Genomic DNA, 17763 nt, shown 5'->3' with positions numbered 1-17763 from the left:
CAGATGCTATGAAATTAGAAAGACTTAAACATAAGCCAACCTCCTATAATCCTTTGTGGCCCCATTTCCTGTGTTGAATGCCTTGGCATTCAATAAGAAGAAAGTCAGGATGAAGTGGAGCTGAAGAGTAAAATTCCAAATTAAGAAACCACAGAAAATACATTATGGTTGCAGTTAAATAGTCCCAGTCATTTAAAAAACCATGGGACAATTTCATTCAAGAAAGAGCAGTGGGAAATAATCTATATCTTTTATTCATCTGTATTGTTTTCAATTCTTTAGGTAAGCTCTCACAGTTCTGCAAAAGGATTTGAAAGGCTTAAAAAACATGAAGAAAAGATATTTCAAAGGATCAGTGTGCTACAAGTTCATACTGATACTGAAATCTCCCTGCATTACTGCATACAAATTATTTAAAATAATTCACCCCTTCCAAAAGAATGACTCGTTTCTTCTCCCTGAATGTAACATTCTTTTTCTGTTGTTACACTAGGAAAAAACTTCACAGCTTTCTGTTTTTTTCTGTAGTTGTGGAAAAGGCAAAGGAAATTTTTCCAAAAAATTTTAATGTCTGCTTTGTATATAGTTGATTTTTGTTTAAAAAATGAACTAATGTGGTGTCCTCTTTTGCTTCCTTCTTGTGAGTTTCCATGTATAGCCAACAAACAATCCTTTATAAAGACTTACTAAATTTTTTCCATATTCCTGGGACCATTTTAAACTCTATTGTTTCCATTAAAACCCTTCACATGGTGTTTTCAGTAAACTTTCATCTGCTAGGATCTGGTCTTTTTCCATTTAACTTAGATTTTCCCCTGATTTGCTTTTAGTTTATAAAACCATTGCCAAATTAGACATGGTTTATGAAAATGCCACCACTTCCTCTCTTGATGTTGAATTAGTATTTCAGTTTAACCCCTCACTAGAAATATCAACAGCCACCCATTCAAATAAAGGAATTAATTTTCTGTCATCTAGTCACGGCCTGGAAAGAATAATTAATTTAACTACTCACTTGCCTGACCTGACATTGATTCTATTTCCATGATAATGATTCCAAAATCAAAAAATATCAATTGAATGCCTGCAATGCAGAAAGCAAAGCATCGTGTGAGGTCCTGAACATGAAATCCATGAATAACTCCCCTTTTCTTCTCTTCTTGTTTTGAAAGACCATGTTGGAGGCCTACCCAGCAATCACTCCACTTACTTCTTCCCCGCTTTGCATCCACACTTCTTCCTAGCAGACAGAATCTGCCATCTCATATGGAGACTGGAAATGCCAGGTACACACTTTCCCAACTTCCTTTGCATTTAGAGCATGGGTGTGTGGCTCAGCCTGGTCACCAGAACCTACCAGGAATCTTGTTGAGACTGGGGTGAGAAATGAGGAAAATGGAGCAAGAAGAGTATGGTTATTCTTTTTGGTAAAGAGAAGTTTGAGAAAAGTTGCCACCTTTGAGCCTTTTAAAAAATAAAGTATAAAAGTATTATGCCAAGAGATTTGACAGTCATCTTGCAACCACTAGGGAAAAACTTAATAAAACCCAGCATTCCTAGGAAAGGTAGAAAGAGCCTGAGTTCTCTACGATATTTTGAATTATTGAGATTCCATTCGAGCTTGGAATTTCCCTGCCTCTGTATCTTATGATACAGAGAATTTCCCTGCCTCTGTATCTTATAATAGTAGAATAGTCTGAAATAATAGAATAGTCACTGTACTTCTTATCAAATCCACCTTTAGATGGGTAGTCTGTATTTTGAAGTTGAAAGCATCCCAAGAAAGATACCTGGTTAATCCTTTCTCTTCCCTCAACATTCAGCTGAGACATCAATGCCCTATGAAGTCTCTCTCTTTGAACTCCCTACAGCACTGCCACCTTCACCTAGGTGGAACAAGGTGATCCTTTGCTTTCAATTCCCATGGCACCCTGGCTTATACTTATTTTCCTACAAATGACTTAGGTTATCAGACCTGCCTCTCATTATACTTATTTTCCTACAAATAAGTTAGGTTATCAGACCTGCCTCTCATCCATTAGTTCTAAAACTTAATGCAACAGTATCTAGTCAATGTGACCACTTACACCATCTGTTGGTGGCAAGCAGAGTTAAGTGCCTTTACTTAGAAGTTCAGGGTACAGGGCTGACTTTGGTCACTCCTTGGAAAGACAATTATAACAGTTGAAAATTCAGAAGCAGAGGAGATTCTATGCTACATTATATTGAAGTCATCAAAGTATCAGTATCCTTCTCAATATCATAAGCACCTTAAATAAACAGGTCATATCTTTCTCTTTTATTTCATCTTAATTTCTTCAGTGCCCTACAGAAAGTTTACCAGCTTAGTACATAGTAGTTCCTCAAAACTGTTTGTTAAAGTGGACTAATAATACAGAATTTAAATGTTAAAGCTCATTGACACCTTAGAGATTCTCTAATATAACCTAATTGTACAGGCAAGATACTGAGGACCAGAGAGTTTATCTAACTTCCTCAATTTGTAAAGGAGGGGCAAAGTTGGAACTACCACCCAGACCTACTGTCTCCTAATTTAGTGCTCTATTCTATGAGAAGGGATCGATGTATTTGTAATCTAGGAGGATGAAAGGACATCTGCAAAAATATAACTAAAAGTGCATGCAGATACAGGCATCAGACATTGTGGCAAGAAGGGAGAAAGTATTTTGGACTAGGATGATCAAGATTGGCTATTAGGTGTGCCGGGCAACAAAACAGTCTGGCTTCCTAGACTTATTACTTTCATCCCTCTGGTGTCAGCTTTGATGTCATTTCCTTACGAGGTCCTCCCTGACTTTTTAATCAAAATTTGGAAAACACCTCAGTCGCCATTAATTTGCTCCATAGCACTTTCAGTGTTTTCACTTTTTCCATCTCCCCACATAAAATTGCACATTGGTATATGCATTCATTTGTCTGTCTGTTTGTTCAACGTGCATCCCCCACAGGAGGGCAAGGCTCATATCCATTTCATTGCTCGCTCCATGTCCAGCATCTCACACAGCGTCCAACACGTAGTATGCACTCTATATCTATCCAGTTATTAATTTGTTCAACAACGTTCCAATCGATAGGGAATGCAAAGGTGAAAAAGGCAGACAAAAACCCTAACCTCTTGGAGCTTACACTCTACTGGGGAAAGGCAGAAAAAAAAGCAATGTAACATAAATAAAATGCTACATATTTGAGGAATTTTAGAGCTATCAATTCAAGAATGCTCTGTTGTTTTTATGTGTAGACCATGAAAAGGATATCTCAAACTCTTCTATGCCATTGATGTTTTAATGCATCCTAACTTCAGAGATGCACAAATATGAAAAATGGGCATCTTAGAATTGATGAAATAGGATATTTCACGTTAGATGATGACAAGTGCTAAAGTGAAATATAAAAGTAGACAGGTTGTGTCAAGAGAGAGCTCCTTGAGTCGAATGAAGCTGGAATTAGGTATGGAGGGAGAGTGTAATATCAAACAAGTGACTAGTCATAAAGAATAGAAATATTAGTCAAGAACCAAGTGTGTATTCACATGTTATGTAGTAATGCTAGTGGCAGATATATCCTAACCTCAGCCCTGATAATTATTTGTTGAGTGAACTTGAGCAAGTTGCTGAGTCTCAGTTTCCTAATTTGGAAAATGGGTGATGTATGCGAAAGACTAAAGTTAATGAATATTCTATAAACGGTACTTGTTATTACCTTTATTACTTTATTTGGTAACTCCTGAACTGAACTTTAGCTGATTTATTGTTTAGTTGTTTGTTGTAACTGTCAGACCTTCCACCCTGACTTACCAGACCCCGGCTCCCTGCCCCCTCTGCATACTTTCATGGCACTCTGTGTTTTTCTTTTACACCCTCAGTTTTAACTTATCACTAATCTGTCTCCTCAACTACATTATTAATCCCTTGAACATGAAAACCCAGATTTACTCATATCCAGTGCCTGGCACCAAGAAGGTTCTTGCAATATTTGTTGACTGAATATGAGAATGAATTGGGGCAAGCCAGTCACAGGAAAACAAATATTGAAGATTCCACTCTTACGAGATATCTATAATAGTCAAAATCATAAAAGCAGAGAATACAATAGTGTTTGCTGAGGGCTGAGGGTTGTGGAAAATGGGAAGATGTTGTTCAATTTGTCTTAAGTTCTAATTATGCTAGATTAATAAATTCTAGGAATTTACTATATAACACAGTATTTATAATTAACAATACTATAAATTCAAATAAGCTCAAAATTTTTTAAGAGACTAGATCTCATGTTAAGTGTTCTTGTCTCAAAAACAAAAAGAAATGCAAGGAATGGTTGGGAGGTATTGATTATGCCTATTACCTTGATTGTGGTGATGGTACCACAGGTGTTCACATATGTCCAAAGTCATCAAATTGTACAGCTTACATATTTATTGTTCATTTAATATGAATTTTTTTCAGTCTTCCACCTTGGCACCCACCCACAGGTTTCAAATACATCAGGCATAGGAAAAAAATAATTCTACTAATAGTTGAAAATACCAGTTAGCCCATTGAAGCTTACTGTCAAATAAATAATGGACAATGGTTGGAACTGCATTAAACAGAAACAGTTGACAAAATATGATGAACCATGGGATTTTTGAAAGAATGTAGAGTTCAAGTTCTTGCTTTAATTTCGATTCTATCCCTTTCTTATAAAGAGATACACTTTATTGATACAGCTCAATAAAGCTGTAAAAAATAAAGTATTTGCTGGATAAAGGATCTTCCAGGTAAAGGGAACGGTTTCATTAAAGCCTTGGTGATGAATACACTAGACATTTATCTGTGCACGTAACAAAACTTCTTTAAACACTAACTGGCAATAGTTTCAGAGAACACTACTGCTCCCTGGAATACACAGGAATAGTCTGTAGAATGCATAGGTTGGTACTCACCTTGGACTTTCCTCATCATACTAATAAACCTCTACCACAGTCAGTTATTCCTCTCAGTTGGACTTCAACGTGCTGCCCCAGCAGACCGTGGTATGCTGTTTACCTTACAAGATTCTAAAGAGACTGCAAATGTTTCTCAACATTTTTGTATGGGTGCCAGAAATTACATCCACCACTGCCCTGTGGGAGTGTTGGCTTTTAGGTCACACAAAACAACAGGGGGGTGATTGGTTTCCCTGACTCATGTAGACAAGTAGGTCTTGGAGAACATGAGCTCAGCTGCAGGCCCACCAGCTGACATGCCAACTTGCAAAATACTTCTTTGAAAGTGATTTAGCCTCTTTTAATTTCTTCGGAACAGAGTAGGGCATTAAAAAATATCCAAAACCAAAATTCCCATTGAAATCTTAAGGTCTTTCTAAGCAAAAATAACCTTCCTTGACTTTAAAGGTAAAGAAACCATTAGAAAGAAATAATAACTGCCCAAGAATGGTCTCCAATCCAGCCACCCAGGCGCCAAAGCCAACACCACTTTGACGCAGATGGGTAGCTGGCCAGAAAAGGTAGGGCTCCAGTGTCAGACTCTCCCTGCTCCTCTGGCCTGAGTGAAAGGAGTAAGAGATGGGAGGAGAGGGAGGCAGGCCAAAAAATCAGCAAAGTGCAGCATGTCTCATAGCAAAGTCAGCGTGGCAGTGTCCCTTGGTGCTGCTGACCAGTTTCTGCCCCACGCAGAGAGGGCCAGCGCCTGAATCTGATGAGCCACTTGTAGTCTCCCATCTTGGCACCCACCCACAGGTTTCAAATACATCAGGCATAGCAAAGAAAGAAATCTACTAATAGTCAAAAATACCCGTTAGCCTGCTGGAGCTTACTATCAAATAAGTAATGGATAATGGTTTGAGTTGCATTAAACAGAAACAGCTAACAAAATATGATGAACCATGGGATTTTTGAAAGAATGTAGAGTTCAAGTTCTTGCTTTAATTTTGATTCTATCTCTTTCTAACTGGACCACCTTGGACTAGTCACTAGTCCTCTCTGAGTTTTAGTTTCCTTATCACTATAGTAGGAATATTAATCACATTTTAGCCTACCTACATTTTAGTTATTGGGAAGGTCAAATAAAGGATCAAATAATGTTTTGTTGGTTAAAAGCACCATACAAATGTTATATTTTGTTGTATGACTTAAAATATAAATTGATAATGCCTATTTAAAGATATCATGACATGACAATATATATGTTTTATGAATAAAGACATTATTCTTATTTAAACTTTTGGCACAGTTTGGAACAGAAGCAGATTCTGTTTCCAAACAAGTAGTTCTGCAGAGTGGAAGAAGTCCTAGTTCACAGGTGATCCATATCGTCTGGTCTCCTTCCTCCTAATCCTTCTCCTGCATGTGAACAGCACAATTTATTTATTATTTATTTATTTCTTTATTTATTTTTAAACAGAGTCTTGCTCTGTTCCCCCAGGCTGGAGTGCAGTGCCATGATCTCGGCTCACTGCAACCTCCACCCCCCAGGTTCAAGCGATTCTCCTGCCTCAGCCTCCTGAGTAGCTGGGACTACAGGCACGTGCCACCACACTGGGCTAATTTTTTGTATTTTTGGTAGAGATGGGGCTTCACTGTATTAGCCAGGGTGGTCTCGATCTCCTGACCTGGTGATCCGCCTGCCTCAGACTCCCAAAGTGCTGGGATTACAGCACAATCTCTTGATCATTCTGCTTTATAAGCAATGGGTATGACACAGCTAGGTAAAATGAGACTTATGATGGCTCCCTTACACATTGCATAACCCTGCTATTAGGACAAAATGAAATAAAGTATGCAAAAGTATTTTAAAGAAAATAAGTACAAAAGCAGCGTAGGTCTGATCATGCTCAAAAATCTTTTCAGCCTCTACTGCCTGTAAAACAATAGCACACGGAATTCAAAATTATCCATGCTTTTTCTTAGCCCTTTCCTTCTCTGCAGCTTTATCACTGGGACTAGGTCCTCTCTCACCATTGCTGCCCAGATTCCCTCTGCTGGAGCCACACATGCTATAGTACCCGTTCTACCACTACCATCAACACCCCCCATCCCCCACTCTTATCCACCTCTGGGTCTTCGGTAGCCTTGTTTCTCCTATCTGGAATCCATTCCCTTCTCATATCTGCATCTCAAAGCACTGCTAATGTTTGAAACACCTTCTCTTTCAAGAAGCCTTTCCAAATACCATTACATCTCTTTTCAAATATATCCTTCCTATCTCTAAACTTCTAAGGACTTCATACCATCCTCACATCGTTATGCCTTCTGACCTTCTGCGTCACTTCTTTACTGAAGCTTTTAAAAATCCGTGTGAAAAAGTATAGAACAAGCTTTGGTCAAGAGACTAGATAGAAGTCAAGGAAGACGCATGAATAGCCAATTTCAGTAGGTTTCATAGTGTCTGGCATGGGGCTGAACACATTGTGGGAACTTGGGGACACATGTCCCAGCTGACATGATTGCCAGGTTTTCAGTTTTGTATACTAGTTTATAGTTTCAAATAGGTAGTAGCAGTGGCATGAACATTCTTTAAAATTATAAAATCTCCTCATGCAATGACCTAATAGCTGTCTCCACACAGCACAAGGTACAATCACTCTCAAGTAACTCAGCAGTGAATCTGATTGCAAATAGGAGCTAATATTTGTGGAGAGCTTATGGCTTGCCAGGCATTGTTCTAAGTGCCTTGTATATATTTTCTCATTGAACACTCAGAACATTCCTAGGAGGTGGATACTATTATATGGTTCTTTATTGCCTAGAGAAACTGAGGCACAGAGCAATGAAAAGACAAAACTAGCAAATGAATAAGGATTCAAATACAAGAGTCTAGCCTCACAGCCTGAGCTCTAATCACTGTGCTCTATTGTTTTCAGTCTACAAGGGCCCCAAATGACTTGACCACATTTGCTATTGAACTTCCAGATCTTCATCTTATGCTCTCCAAGCCTTATCTGACACTGGTATTTTTTGTTGTTCTTTAAAAAGACCGTGAAAAGAAATCCCCTCTTTCACACTTCCCACTGTGCTTGCCTGTTGGAACTTCTGCTTTTGTCTACCTTTCATCTCCCTACATCTAACAACCACTAAAGAAGGGGCAGAGCTTCCTTCAAATGTAAACTGTGGTAAGTACCAGGTTGTTTGGAAGTCAAGGAGCTACTGAATCAGTCTCTGTTTGCTGCTCCCTCCAACAAATATCTCTTTGAGATTCTAGAATGACTCAATCTCACATCCCACACCTGCCAGGCAGAATCAGCTGCCTTGAGATCTGAGCTGTTGAGGGTACCTAATTTCAAAGGACAAGCCCATTTATAGACTTGGTTAGTATAATGATGCACTGGTGAGGAGAAAACCCTCATTTATGTAACCCTCATTGAAAATTCATAATTGGTATCCTGGTCAAGAACCCTGGAAAGATAAATATTGAAATATGACAAATGATGATACAACAATATTATTATTAACGAAGGTACAAACATCTTTTTGAAACTGAGCAGCGAAAGGTCTCATCATATTCCAAATCAATTTCCCCACTGGAGCCATAGGCCTTGAACTTTTTGAAATTGAATGCTAGATTTGTGTAAACCTAGATACACTTTTTTTTTTTTTCCCTGGGCAGAAGACCCATAGTGTTCATGAATTTGAAAGCTTCAGCCATGAGGCTTTTTCTTGCCAAGGAGGCATTCCTGCCATACACTTACTGGAGTTAGAACAAGTCAGTCATCATTTCTAGATGCAGCCTCTGGTGCCACTGTGCAAAACTCTGTTAAGTGGTCTCGTTTATAAATGCAAGTGTGCCTTAGTCTTTAGTGGAACTCCTCCCAGCAGAAGCAGTGTGTCTTTGGAGAAAAGAACCTAAAGCACAGACAACGTCTTTCCGACCCAAACCAAAAGGATGACTTCGACTGTTTTCAGGTTCCACTGCTCTCACCTCCCTAATTCTCACCAAATGCTGTGTGGAGCATACAGAAATATGAACCCTTAAAGGCCATTTGATGCACCTGAGAAGAAACTGCAGTGATGAAAGTAGGGCTGCTTTTTGTTTATGCATTGTTCATATTCCTCTGGAACCAAGTCCTATTCTTTCTCTCCCACTGTCGTCTGAGCTATTCCCTGCACACAACTCTTTCCTCCGCCTACTCGCTTGCTCTGGCTTGCTGTTATTATATCTGTAATTTATTTCAAAATATTTCAGCACAGGCAGTGTGACCTTAGGTACACATTCTTCAGGTTGAGCTACTCTTTCCAGGCAGGCAATTGACTTTACTGGGATTCCCACTTCCCGGGAGAGGAACTAGTATTTCATCAGAAGATTCCCATTCCAGGGATTCAGCCCTGTCCATCTCTCAGCAACACCAGAGGCTTTGTTACCTAGCATAATGGTGGTAAAAGGAGCTCCTGTGGGTGAAATTATGGTTATGTGAGGTGCAGGAGTGGCTAGAGAATTCATTCTTAATGTATTCTAAGCACTCAGTGATGATTGTCCTAGAGACAGTGACCCAGTGTTCCTCCTGCTTCTACTCTAGCCACATTATCTGTCAGCATATATGTCAAATCACTTCACTCACATTTAAGACATGCCAATGACTTCCTACTGTCCATAGATTCAACTGACAAGTCCTTACCCTGAGCCTCTAGATACTGCATGGACTGGCTCTATTCACCTCTCTGGACACATAAGGTGTATCTCTCTCCAGTTCCCTTGGCCCTAGCCTCATTGACTTTGCTCCCTTGGGCCACCTCACGTGCTCTTTTCTCTACTTCCATTGTCTGATCAAAAGGGGCTTCTTCAGAAAACCCTTCCCTAAAAAGTAGACCTTCATAGCCAGTCACCATTACATTAACTTGTGTCATAGACATCACCGCTCTAAAATTGACCTATCACCATCCAAAGAGTTTATTTCTAGGTTTAGTTGGTGACTCTTTCTCTCCAGCTTGATTGTAAGCTTCAGAAGTATGGGGACTTTTGATCTGTATCAGGGTACTTAACACAGTGCTTGTCACTAGTAGATACGAAGTAAATCTTGGCTCAATAAATGAATACATTTTTGGTGCTGAGACATACTTTCTTTCCTGATTTGTTAATGGTATCCCTTCATTAAATGTTAAAGCACTTAACTCCCCTCTTTGGTTTAATATTTATTTGAAAAGATTCCTTTAGGGTAAGGCTTTTATAGGCAAACCCTTGTTTCAGGAAGCAGTTCACTCTTGCAGGCTAGTTTCTCTGAAAACTATCTCATCAAAACCTGTTTCTAAAAATTTATTTTAGTTCCAGGTCAGGACTTTCCCAGATAGAAGCATTTTATCGGCTATTAAGAACATCGTTTTAAGACTTTTTATCTAATAAAGACATCTTCATTAGCCAGGTACTGACAAATTGCATGGGCATTAGGGAAGTGGGGAGCATTTCTGAATTAATGCTAGAGATGACCAAATTACATCAATACTTTTTGAGGAGGAACCCTGAATGGGTGTACAGTATTCTTTACTACTCTGTTGATATAAACATTTATTTGTTCAGAAGCCATCTGATGAGTGGTTATTTGGAATATGCATCAGTTAACTAAGAAACTGATTTCTTGGGACTGAGTAGGCTCTAGATGACTATCTGAGTTTCTGGAAATTTCAGTTGAAGTGACTGGAGTGACTGGCAAAAGTTTATAAGCAAGAAGTTGTATCTCTTCCTTGAGCTGATCAGAAAAACAGATCCCTGTTATGGACTGTTGAGGTCATTGTTCCTTATTTCCCAACTTCCCTACCCAGAGGTGTCATCAGTTTGACTGTGATTTGCAGTTTAAGAGAGTTTTCTCTTACATGTCTATATTTGTATTTATGGCCACGAGCAGGGTGAGGTTCAGAGAGTTACATCCTTCAGCAGCTTAAATGATCACGTCATTTTGTTATGGACTGAATGTTGTGTTCCTCAAAAATTCAGATGTTGAAATCCTAACCCTCAAGGTGGTGCTATTAGGAGAGGGGGCCTTTGGGTGGTGATTAGGCCATGCAGGTGGAGCCTTAACAAATGGGATTAGTACCCTTATAAAAGAGACCCAAGAGAACTCTCTAACCCTTTCTGCCACGTGAGGTTGCAAGACAAAGTTGGCAGTCTGCAAACCAGAAGAAGGCCCTCATCAGAACTCGACCATGCTGGTTTCTGGACCTCCAACTTCCAGCCTCCAAAACTGTGAGAAATAAATTTTTGTTGCTTAAATTTGCCACCCAGTTTATGATATTTTGTTGTAATAGTCCAAAGTGATTAAGATACACTCCTATGCTTAAAACTCTAGTACTTTGTATGGTTCTTTGAAGAAAGACTGGAAACACTTCCACCTGCTACCTGGCCACTGTCCCTCCTCACCTCTTCAGCCTCTCCTGGTCCACACAATGCCTTGCTCTCCATGCAGCAACCATACCGGAATATTTCTAGTTCCTTGAAATCCCACCTTGCTTCCTCCCACTGGGAGACCTACTGACACCCTGTCCTCCTTGCCCAAAGGCTCTCCCTCCCCACCTCTTCACCATGTGTTCATCATTTGTTAATATACGCAGTTTTCAGAGTTCTTGTTAAAAGTCACACTGGGTCAGGTCCTTCTATTGCCACTTATTTCTTTCCATGTAATACACAGTCTTGTTTATATTTCTATATTTTTGTGAGTGATTAAGGCCAATTTTCAAAGAAAGGGCTATGTTAATGAATGGCTAGCAATGCCAGAATCACATTATAGGTGAGTAGTAAACCATAAGTAGCAACTACTGACCCCTAGTCCAACTCGTTCAGGCAAACTCTTGAGCTACTGGTGACTTGCTTCATCAGAAGGTGAATCAGCTAGATACTTTACCTTTACCTTTCTGTACATTATTTTTTAAACATATATGTTTTAAAACATAGTCCAGACCTATAAAGGTAAATAGTTTGTGTCTCAAATATTAATATGGTTAAAATTGTGTTTTTAAAGGAGGAAATGGACAACATTAATAAAATAAATCAATGGGCTATCTGCTGTTTTTCTCCTTTTTCTCTGTTCCTTTTATAAAATAAGAATAAAAATTCTTTTTACTAACAATGAAATAACAAGGAATTTGTTCTTGTTCTTCAAGTTAATATCCTTTTGTCTGCATAACCAGAACTATTATTTACAATTTTCAGGTGAGGAAGCATAGGCACAAGATGTTTTCGACACTTTTCAGTTACGTTAGGGCTGTGTGGCTTGTCTCCCAAATCACCTAAGTCAATTGCTTTCCTGAGTCTCAGGTATTTCCATTATGATGATGATTATAAATGACCATCTGGATCAGGGACTGTGCTACTGTGCTAGAGATAAAGTGTTTTCCCTGTAGGAACTGCTAATATTCAGGCACCATTTCTTTAAGCTTTAGAAGTGGCTGAAATGGGGTTTTGGGGGAGTAGACAGTATGTCATTGGGGGCCAATCCAAAATCTGTTCAACGTGGGACCTAATTCAGAAGAGTTTAGGATACAAGAGATGAGGAATATCTGATGAGGTATCCCCTAGAAAGTCAGCATCACATATATCTGGTGCCTAGAAACAGAAGGTTAAATTTATGGAACATTCTGCTTAATGTCACTGATGGCCTCTGTCAATGAGGGATCTGTCACAGGAAGATGAATGTAGTCTTCCAGTTACTGTTTGAATGTCCCCCTTTGGGTTCAGCCTAGAATCCCTGAGTCCATTCCAATTAAATCTTAAAATGAACTCTAGCTCAGAGTGTTCAGAGCCTGCAGCCCACAGTAGTGGATTACTTAGGAATACCCTAGGGGATGGGCCAGATTGCTCCAAGAATATAACAAATGAAATGACTGATAACTCATGGTCTCTGTCAGTTTCCTGTCAGTGGGTGATGAATAAAAGGCCCACAGTTACACCCTGAAATGAAATGAACAATCAATACACAGTCTATTTTGTGATTCTAGATAAATGGTGCCCTAACCTGTCTCCAGATTACACCTAATTACCGATCCCCTGAATCCCCAAATCACCACCATCGCTCCTTTACAGGGAGAGCCAGAATTTGAGCTAAAAGCTTCAGTGAATACCATAGAAAAATATGTAGTTCCTGCCCTCAGGAGCTTACAATCTAGATTTGCCTTGTGCTTATACAAATGTCCACATGAGAACCTCAGATAATAACACTTAATGAGCACTCACTATGTGCTGGACACTATTTTTAGTGTTTTACATCTTTTATCTAATTCAATCTTTACAATAACCTTTATGATACTTTGAGGTAGATATGATTATTATCCTCATTATAGGAATAAAAAAAAAATGGAAACACAAAAAGGTTAGGCAACTAGTCTGAGGTCACAGAGCTAGGAAAAATTGGAGCTGGGGCTCAAATCTAGGTTATAAAGGCCAGTATCTTAGGTATTGCCCTAGAATAATCATAACCATAGGAAATAATTCCTATGGGCCAGGCATTGTGCTGAGTTATTTTACATGCATTACTTTATTTAATGCTCATAATTAGTGATCACCATCATTTATATACTTGTTTTTTAAATGCTTCCATTTGCTTTCTCTTACATTTCTGCAATATCAGCATTTTTTTATCTTATAGATGAGGCTTAGGGAGACATAAACGTTTCCCAGGGTTAACACTGAAGGACTCAATTCTTGATTAGTTTTCTCTAAGGTCTGACACCAACATATTGACATCATTTTATGTTCTGAGAAAAACACCTTCAAATAATATCCTAGACAAATATTACTCTAACAAAAACAATAAGACTGCTATTTATATAGTGCTTCACTACTAACACTTGGATTGACCTGAGTCCCGTGGCAAGTCTACGTGTTGATATCTCAGGTTATAGATGTCAAAACTACGATTCAAAATATAAGGAGTGATTTGGAGTCACACAACTTTATCCACACTCACTGAGCTACATTTATTCACTAGTTCACTTAAGAAACCAGCATGCTGTTATATTCCGGCCCTTGAGGAACAAAGCTGAATGACACCCCCATCTTCTGTAATTTGCAGCATGGAACAGTCTCTGGATCCACTTTGAACTCCAGCGTGGTGGAAGGATGTCCATTGGAAGGGGCAGGTGCTCTGATCCTGGTGGACCATCCTTGCTCCCCGGGGGTCCCCTCTACTGATTCTTCACCTTCCTTTCCTTGAATCTGGTGAAAGGCAGTATTTGCCCTTCTCTGGAGACATATAACTTGAACACTTGGCCCTGATAGGGAAGCAGCTCTGCAGGGACTTTTTCAGCCATCTGCAAACAGTTTCAGTGGCAATCCCAGAACTGTAATCCATGAATGGGACTAGCTTTACAAGTCATCAAGTCTAACTTCCAGACTAGGGAATTGATGGAGACAGCGAACCCCAGAGCAAAGTGCCAAACTTCTGTCAATAGCTTGAGGCTAGTGGAAAGGCCTCGAGGAGACAACTGCAGAAGTTCAGCACCTAGTAAGCTCTGGCACCAATAGCTCTTTCATGATGATGGTGTTGGTGAAGGAAATAGTGCTCTGCAAGGTTCTCCCTGCCCTAGGCAGTTCAATTTTCACTCTGCAGATTCTCTCTGGCTGTAACTACCCCAGATAACAAGGAGTGAATGCAGAATAGCACGGGCTTTAGGGCCAATCAGTCATGAGTTAGAAAAATTCCTACTACATGGTTTATGTAAACTTGAAGATGAATAATTGCGAACTCCCCGAACAGGGCTCAGACAATGCCATGAAGAAAGAGGGGCCCTGTAATTTGAGGTTTCAGAACCAGAAGTGAAGGGGTCAGGCAGCGGGGAACGGCGGAAATTCACAGCTTTTGCCCAGCGAGGGGACAAAGGTCTGGGACACACTCCAGCTGCGTCCGGATCTTGGCTGAATCGGACGCTCAGGGTGGAGGAGACACAAGCACGGCAGCTGCCCAGCGTGTGCCCAGCCCTCCCACTGCTGGTCCCGGCTGCCAGGAGGCTGGCCGCTGGCGGGAAAGGGCCGGGAAACCTCAGAGCCCCGCAGAGACAGCAGCCGCCTTGTTCCTCAGCCTGGTGGCTTTTTTTTCCCCTGCTCTCCCAGGGGCCAGACACCAGCGCCCCACCCCTCAGGCCCCACCTCCCTGGGGGATCCTTTCCTCCCCAGCCCTGAAAGCGTTAACCCTGGAGTTTTCTGCACATCCCCCGACGGCTCCCGCCCAAGCTTCCTAAAAAAGAAAGGTGCAAAGTTTGGTCCAGGATAGAAAAATGACTGATCAAAGGCAGGCGATACTTCCTGTTGCTGGGACGCTATATATAACGTGATGAGCGCATGGGCTGCAGAGACGCACCGGAGCGCTCGCCCAGCCGCCGCCTCCAAGCGCCTGAGGTTTCCTGGGACCACAATGAACAAGTTGCTGTGCTGCGCGCTCGTGGTAAGTCCCTGGGCCAGCCGACGGGTGCCCGGCGCCTGGGGAGGCTGCTGCCACCTGGTCTCCCGACCTCCCAGCGGACCAGCGGGAAGAAGGCTCCACTCGCTCCCTCCCAGGAGAGGCTTGGGGTCAGGCTGGAGCAGGAAACCGCTTTTAAGTTATGCCATGCTTCCCCTAGGGTGTCTTTTTACGCTGCAAAGTTCCTGCTGACTTTATGGAAGACAGACAGCGAGAGAGACAGAGACAGACAGCGAGTGAGAGAGAGAGACAGAGAGAGAGACAGCAGGAGAGAGAGAGAGAAGAGAACAGAAGAGAGAGAACTTTTCGTTTGAAGGTTTTTTTAGTCTTTAAGCTTTTGTCTTCATCTCGGAATATTAACGCCCTCATGTAGCCCATACTATCTTTGCTTAATGAACTTGGACTTTTATTATTAGTGGCAAAGAAGTGGTCCCTTAGATTCAGAGTAAGTTGGAAGAAGACGTTGGTCTTCTTAAAACCATTATAATTAGAATATAATTTGGATACATTGAATATGACATGATAGATTCTTAGATTTTTCTAATGCAAATATGGGATATTTGGAATAATTTGGAGAAAAGATCTCTCTTTCGCATACACACACACTTAACTGTGCAATTTAATATTTTAATAAAATTTTATTGTTAAAATTATTTCACTTCTCAACTTCAATATACTGTGGAAAATATTGGCCGTATGTTATGTTCTAAAATATATCTAAATAATTGAAATTCCCTAAATAGGGCTAAAAATTGTTTCTAAAATGTTATTTGGAAAAGAAAGAAATCTCTGTAACATAGATTTTTTTTTTTTTTTAAGCTTAGGTTTTGATCAAGTTAATAAGATTTGCATGTAAGTTTTTCTACGACCAATGACTTATTTTCTTTATGTCACTAGAGTGTAGAGTACATCAAGATATGAATCAGACATTTATGCAAGACTTGGAAAAGCCATATTTAAGCCACATATGTGTTTTGGATGTGTTTGAGTAAATGTTTGAATTTCAACCTCCAACCCACAAATAATGAATAGAAGGCTAGGTAGTCTTCCACTTAGTTCCTAGGATACAGAAACATAAATAAGTAAATAAATAGCAAAGACACTAAAGAACAGGTAAGTTGGATAGGAATCTACCCATAAGTATGTTAAAATACATATGTATGTGTGTGTGTGTGTGTGTGTGTGTGTGTATGTATAACTTCATCACTACAGATACTATAGAGAGCTTTTAAAAAAGTGAACCTTTATTAAAATATAACACATAGAGAATTGTGCAAGTCGTAAGTGCCTAATGCAGTTTTTCTAAGTGAGCACTTGTGAGCTAGCACACAGATTAAGAAACATATTATCAGCACCTCAGGAACTCCCATTACTACTATGTCCACGGCCAGAACAATCAGTATTCTGATTGGAACACCATAGATGAATTTTGCTTGTATTTGAACTTTCTATAAATGGAATTTATTCAATTTTTTGCATTTGACTTCTTTCACTCAAAGTTCTGTTGTGAGATTCATCTCTACTATAGGATATATAATAATTTGTCCATTTTCGCTGCTGTATAGTATTCCATTGTATGGACACACCACAATTGATTTAATCATCCTAGTTTTGGGTTAGTATAAATAACACTGCTGTTAATATGGGGACACTTTTATTCTTCCTAGCCCTTTTTATTGTTTCAAAGATTTAATTAATAATAAATATACTAGCAATGAGTTAAATTTCAGGATTTCCACTAAATAATATAGGTTTCTACTTAGAAGTATCCATAAATGATAGTAAAATATTTTTATATGTGATCTGTACAGGAAGATAGACATAATACTAATTTTAGATGATACAGCATTATCAGAAGAGAAGACTTTGTGTTGTGAACACAGTAAATCCTTTATATGGGAAGAATTTTGCTTTCCCTTTAGCTTCTGAGAGTTACTTTATTTTGAAAATGATTGCAAATGGACACTTCATATTTACACAGAGTCCAGATGCCCTTTTGTAAAACCAAGGTGCCATTGTAGAAACTAGAAGCACCCCAGCTATTTATTTCTTTATAATGGGCATTCCACTAGCACTAGGCATCAGGACAGTGTGAAAAGCAAGATGAACACTATTCCTGTCACCATGGACCCATAGTGTAATGGAGAAAGCAGATATTGGGCAAGTAATTGTGTATATAGAGTTGCAAAACAGAAACTAATGGGTGACTTGGGAATATAAAAGATTCTGCCCTATAGCATCTTATAAGGGAAGTTCCTAGTGCAGTGTTATCATGTGGACCAAGATTCAAATACCAGTACCACTTACCTGACAAATAACTGTGGCCAAGTTACTTCTTTCTTGAATTTTAGTTTTGTATTTTATAAAATGATAATAATGATATGCATATATCCA

General features: G+C 39.6%; 2 protein-coding genes across 2 annotated transcripts in view; one reads left to right on the top strand and one right to left on the bottom strand.

Annotated features, from left to right (window-relative positions):
• Positions 1 to 17763, bottom strand: part of COLEC10 (collectin subfamily member 10) — a 199843-nt gene that overhangs the window by 142680 nt on the left and 39400 nt on the right. The window lies entirely within an intron of this gene.
• The window catches only part of TNFRSF11B (TNF receptor superfamily member 11b), a 28324-nt gene continuing 25539 nt past the window's right edge, over positions 14979 to 17763 (top strand). Inside the window, exon 1 of the mRNA XM_008001426.3 lies at positions 14979 to 15354. Within this exon, the coding sequence (XP_007999617.3) occupies positions 15244 to 15354 (111 nt within the window). The 5' untranslated portion in view covers positions 14979 to 15243. The remainder of the gene's footprint in view (positions 15355 to 17763) is intronic.

Source organism: Chlorocebus sabaeus, chromosome 8, assembly GCF_047675955.1.
Source record: "Chlorocebus sabaeus isolate Y175 chromosome 8, mChlSab1.0.hap1, whole genome shotgun sequence".
Classification (NCBI taxonomy): Eukaryota; Metazoa; Chordata; class Mammalia; order Primates; family Cercopithecidae; genus Chlorocebus; species Chlorocebus sabaeus.
The sequence above is the reverse complement of the archived record's forward strand: the minus strand, read 5'-3'. Positions and strand labels throughout refer to the sequence as shown.